This window comes from Sesamum indicum, linkage group LG2 (assembly GCF_000512975.1).
Source record: "Sesamum indicum cultivar Zhongzhi No. 13 linkage group LG2, S_indicum_v1.0, whole genome shotgun sequence".
Classification (NCBI taxonomy): Eukaryota; Viridiplantae; Streptophyta; class Magnoliopsida; order Lamiales; family Pedaliaceae; genus Sesamum; species Sesamum indicum.
The window spans coordinates 17,315,863-17,321,233 of record NC_026146.1 but is presented as its reverse complement, the minus strand read 5'-3'; the positions used below and the strand labels follow the sequence as shown (position 1 = coordinate 17,321,233).

At 35.1% G+C, this 5,371-nt stretch overlaps 1 protein-coding gene across 2 annotated transcripts; it reads right to left on the bottom strand.

Moving 5' to 3' along the window:
• Positions 2,039-4,962, bottom strand: LOC105156550 (binding partner of ACD11 1). 2 transcript variants are annotated; one of them, XM_011072713.2, is made up of 5 exons: positions 4,800-4,962; positions 4,259-4,390; positions 3,619-3,694; positions 2,913-3,026; positions 2,039-2,745 (listed from the first exon to the last, which is right to left on the bottom strand). In XM_011072713.2, exons 2-5 carry the CDS (start codon positions 4,372-4,374, stop codon positions 2,317-2,319), a joined length of 735 nt encoding a protein of 244 aa, XP_011071015.1. In that variant the 5' UTR covers positions 4,375-4,390; positions 4,800-4,962; the 3' UTR covers positions 2,039-2,316. The 2 variants fall into 2 exon arrangements, with proteins under 2 accessions (XP_011071015.1, XP_011071016.1); XM_011072714.2 differs by having other exon boundaries at positions 2,039-2,742; positions 4,800-4,960.

Here is a 5,371-nt window from a genome sequence, read left to right as displayed (position 1 = left end):
GTCGTATTTATATATTGATTGAATTGAGGGGTTTCTTAATGTATTGAAATAATACATTATTATATAATTTATTTATTGTTATTAATAAAAATAAAATAAAATTATAATAGTAGGATACTGCATCTCACATGTGGCATATTAGTTGGAAGCTGTGAAGCTCAATATATATTCCCCATGTTCTGATGCACCTCCAGCTATATATCCTGCTCGAAATTCCAATCACATATATACATACATGGAGAAACTTATACATATAATATATATATATATGGTGGATTTTATGTATATAATAGATATTAGGTTTTAATGTTTAATTGTGATTAAAATAAAATAAGAAGAGATATGAATCTTCTGGTCCACATGCATGCGCTTATGGGTTATGGCTTCTGGTGGATTCAGAAGTGAGGGGCCATGTGGGCTTCGCTTCTATGCGTCACTCTTTCTCCCTCCCTTGCTCTTTGAAAGTGATTTGTCAACCACTGCCTATTATTATTATTATTATTATTTTATTTTATGTTTTTCAAGATTATTTGGAATATATATATATATATATATATATTTTATTCTACCTTATTATTTGATATGGTTTTGATTTTGATTTCAAGTGTGTTAAAAAGCAAGACTTTTCCTTTATCATTTGATACTAAAACTAAAATTGATGATGCAAAGAAATGTGGAATATATGTTGAAAAGTTGGAAAATTTCCTATATCTAATTATAGGAATGAAGATATTGAGGTCGCGAACTAAATTTCAATAACAAATTTTTTTGAAAAGGTTCCAATAATTTCATAATATAATGGATTAATTCATATTCAAGATTTCTCATTTCTAGTTTATTTTTAGAAAATCTAAGATCATGATACTTATAAAGCGTTTTTTTCTTGAATCCAAATCCTTGTATCTAACGCAACATAAACAATACGATCCTCACCATACTTGTTGTCCTACTGCTGCATAGTATGAATTATGCAGCAGGGATGCGTGCATGCGTATGGGCAATAAGTAACAGCTTGGCATCGATGTGCGTTTGCCTCTGAATTTCCCAAGCTAGGCGACGAGGTACCGTTGTCTGCTCCCTGTCCCAATAATTTTCCTCAAGAAAATAAACTTGGCTACACATATATCTGTGTGGGTGTGTGTGTGTCTGAATCTTATAAGAGAGGAACACTGTCAAAAAATAACGTTGCTATGAGAGTTCAGTGTCTATGATATTGAATTGCAAAGAAACCAATCGATTACAAATCCAACTACACAGTTGACGAGGCTGCATATCTGTGGTGTCTGAGTTGAAATTCTTTGTTAGTTGTCTGGGAAGAATTTAATTATGATGCTCAACCCAATATATATATCATCAGGAAATACTTCTTAGTCGTTCAATTCTTAACACACCCTGTATTAAGCAGTTCTTGCTCAGCCGGCGGGAGATCAGTTGCAGTGGCACATTTTTAAGTGAACCAGCACTTATTGTATTTTATTGCCGTTTTCTTCCCCCTCCTTCCTGACCCATACATAAGGGAGTGACGTGCCGCCCAGCTGTCAAGTTAGCTAGGGGTTAGTATTTCTGCTTTTTTTTTACCCCACTCATCCATCGATCCAAGTTTAAGCTCAAGACCTTAAAAAATCTTGAGATCAAATGGATGAGTTGTCCCCTAACGGACAAGTTAGTTAGGCATACCAACCCTTAGTTCAGTCAATGTTCATTCCTGAGCTTATGCAATCTAATTATATTGAAGTGTATGTATATTGAGTCCACTATTAAAATAGAAGAAGAAGAAAACCAAATAATAGCGTTTGTCCACTGGTGTTGAATACAAGCAAGAAATCTTAGCTTTGACAGATATCCAACTCCAAGAAAAGTGAAGACTATAAGATTCTGATGGTTCGATCAGGCCATACTGATGATATTCAGCAAGAAATGGCCACCGAACAAATGTAGTAAAGATGCTCAATCATTACCGTTCAAAGTACGAAAGTGAATGTGGCTGCTTTTGGTAATGATGATGGTTTTTTCCTAGAAGTAATACCATCACGTACCATGACATAAAGAATACTAATAATTTAATTCCAATGGGTAACTGTGTATGCACACAACAAGGTTACAAGACAAAGAACGTTCCCGAGAAGGGATTAGAGAGTTGCTCATCGAACAACTGTTTCCTGGAATTAGAGTAATCACTGAAGGTACCCAAAATCCCGTTCGTTACTGTTGAGACCAGCAAAATCTCATCGCAAACTTTGTACATACAACCAGCAACTATACCTAACAAATTCCTATGCGGAATAAGACTACCACTGTCCGTCAAATTCTCAATTCCTATTTGCCAACACCGCGACCTCCAAGATCAGCGGCAACTTGAGAAGCTCTGCTTAGAGCACCGGATAACCAAAGAGCTCCCTTAGAGAAGTAACTACTATTAGCCATGGCATTTGCTGCAGAAGCTGTTCTCTTTCCTGTAGCAGAGACAACTGATCTTGTCGTATTTGAAATATGGTACCTCTGATCGGCAGCTCTAGCAGCTTGAACCCCAATTGCTATCTTGTCAGTCAAACCGACTCTTTCACTCAATTGTGTAACCTTGGCTACTGCAGTGGCAGATACCTGATGAGATTCATCAAAGGCTTTGGCTTTGTTCAATGCACCTTTCCCCAGCACATATCCTTTAGCAGCCACTGATTTTACAACATCTTGAGCCAAACACACAGCTTTGCCAGCAGATGGAACAACATTTTGGCCTTGGGACTGCTGATAAAGTAAGTATTGAATGTCTTATTTATCTAACGAGAGAAGAATAATTGATTTTCCAAGAATAGAAGAAAAAGAATACACAAATAGTTACAGATTCGACAAAGTAGACAATTGTCTAACACGTAGAAATAATCAACTGAACAGAGAAAAGGAAAGATGCATACACTTGGCTGGTTTTCATCTTCAATCTTCAATGAAGAATGATTCCAAAGATTGTGGTCACCTCCATAATGTCCAGATCGAGTTATGCATACAGGTCGATCCAAAATGGTAGCTCCCTAATATCAACATTAACTTCAACATGTAAAACTTATGAGAATAACAGATCACTAACACTGAAACATGCAAGTACAATAGTTTCGGATTTCAAAACTAGGATGGTGATATTGAAACTCTCTTCGGCAATTTAATAAGGTACAGAGTGACATTATTGATACAGGATCAATTATTTGGCATTACTCTTCATGCATGCTTTTTCATACAAGGTAATGATCAAACTCGTGATAGCTAAAATGAAAATTTTTAAGTGGTTTATCATTAAACATGGATGAACAAGGATTATAACAAACCGATCATGACAGCAGAAGTTAGATAGGCCAAAACCAAAAAAAAAAAGACGGGTGAATTCATATAAGTGAAGACATAATATGAAGCTGAATAAAAGATGCAAGTAAAGGATTAACCTCAGGCTTTATTCTGCGATCAGAATGAAACAACAATGAACCAAAGTAGTTTTACTAGCCAAGTCAGATCCAGTGCTATATCAAACATAGGTTACAGGCAACTGATGCCAAGTATTTGATGTTATGTTCAACACTTTAACTATCTATCAACCTAAAGTCACACAACAGAACTTCTAAAAAAACTTACATCGACCAGGATAGCAGTCTCCACAGCATGAGGATTTTTGAAAGTCACATAAGCTGTAAATGCAAATTCCCCAGCCCTGTTTTGAAATTATAGCAACCACAATTCAAAATAATTTTCCAAGAGATATGCAGTCCATGTATGCATAGAGAAGCTCCAGGCATCTACTAAGTACAGACCATGGATGTTTTGATCCATTCGCATATAAAAAAAGAATCTAAATCTCGTGTTCCTCAACCAGGGGACAACTGCTGTAGATACTTAATGCAAGCCTATCACCAATCCAATCTGAAGATTAAAAAATCATAGATACCCTTACACTCTTACAATAGTAGTTAAAATTATGCCCTTTTAACTTCTCTCTCGCTTGTCAATTGACCGTTTGTCCCATCTATCATAATGGATCTTGGAACAACTATTGTATGTGATCACACAACAGAGGAAAAAACACGTTATTATACTACAAAAAAAAAAAAAAAAGAGAATCACCTCTCAATGAGGTGGTGGTTGTATGTGTGAACAAAAACTGTTCTAATGTAAACACTAGGCAATTTCAAGTTAATTGAGGTTAAGTGTTCACAAGAACTCGTAACAGGATTTACCATGCCGAATGGACGACGTAACTCTACAATGTGGAGTTTACCTGACAATTACAACATGTTGAATTGCACCACAGAATGCGAAAAAATCATAGACATCCTTCTCAGTAGCATTAGGAGACAGGTTCGAAATTTCTACTGTATAACCAGTTGGGTTCATTCCTACCCAAATAATCCTGGGGGGAAAAAATGCAATTAGTTAATTGTTCGACTGAAGCACTTGGAGAAATATTAGAGTCTCTAGCTACCAGAATAAAATTTGAAAAAACAATTAGCAAGAATAACCTAAAACAGTACAATATTGGCCTCCGTATTATAAAAAACAAACATGGAAAGGGGGTGTTCCACTAACAGCTAAAACATATTAACTCTCAGGAAAAAGAAAAGCCGCCGGTAAAATTCAAACAATTACCAGAAAACCGTATCAATAACTCTAATGACATCATCTTTACTGATTAGGACTATGAAAATGAAGTAATTTCATGATTAAAAATAATGAAGAGAAGAGAGTTGCCGGGAGAATCAACGAACAAACGTTCGCTTCGAACTTCAATGTTCATGAATGAAACTGATGGTTAGACATACCTTGGATCCAAAATTGCGAAGTCTCGGTAGAATATTGGGTAGATTCAAGACGAAGCTTGGCGGTGAAGATAACACTCGATCCAAAGCGTAAAGTTTTTGATTTGCAGCTTATTATAAAGGGACGTTCACATTTCGCCGCCTCAAGTTTCTTATATTGTCGATTTTGTCCTTGGAATTCCGGAACTGCTCGCTGGAGTGGCTGTGTAACTTGAATTAATTTATTAAAATCTCATTTTAAAAAGTTTTTAAATTAATATTTTGACAAACTTGTTTGGTCAGTCAGAGTGTCAATTCAAACAGATGGCCCAAGTCCTCTAAAAGGAACTTATTTGCCACCTGTCAATTTTCTTGCATTAAATAATTCAAACATATGCACAGTTATTTTATATTTAAAATTTTAATTATTATTTTAAAAATAATACATTGATTGGATGAATAAAATGTATTAAAAAAACTATGAGAAATTATTGAAAAATAAGTGAGAAAATCAAAGAGATGTGGAGGTTAAGAAGAGATATAAAAATAAAAAAATAATAAGATAATACTTTAAAAAAGGGATATTATATTTATGC

What these genes read in the sequence shown, in the direction of transcription:
- LOC105156550 (XM_011072713.2), bottom strand. Translation starts at nt 4,374, where the DNA reads ATGAACCCAACTGGTTATACAGTAGAAATTTCGAACCTGTCTCCTAAT. An exon ending in CAACATGTTGTAATTGTCAG is followed by an intron (nt 3,695 to 4,258) that starts GTAAACTCCACA and finishes ATTTCAAAACAG; the next exon opens with GGCTGGGGAATTTGCATTTA. An exon ending in AAGATGAAAACCAGCCAAGT is followed by an intron (nt 2,746 to 2,912) that starts GTATGCATCTTT and finishes TTACTTTATCAG; the next exon opens with CAGTCCCAAGGCCAAAATGT.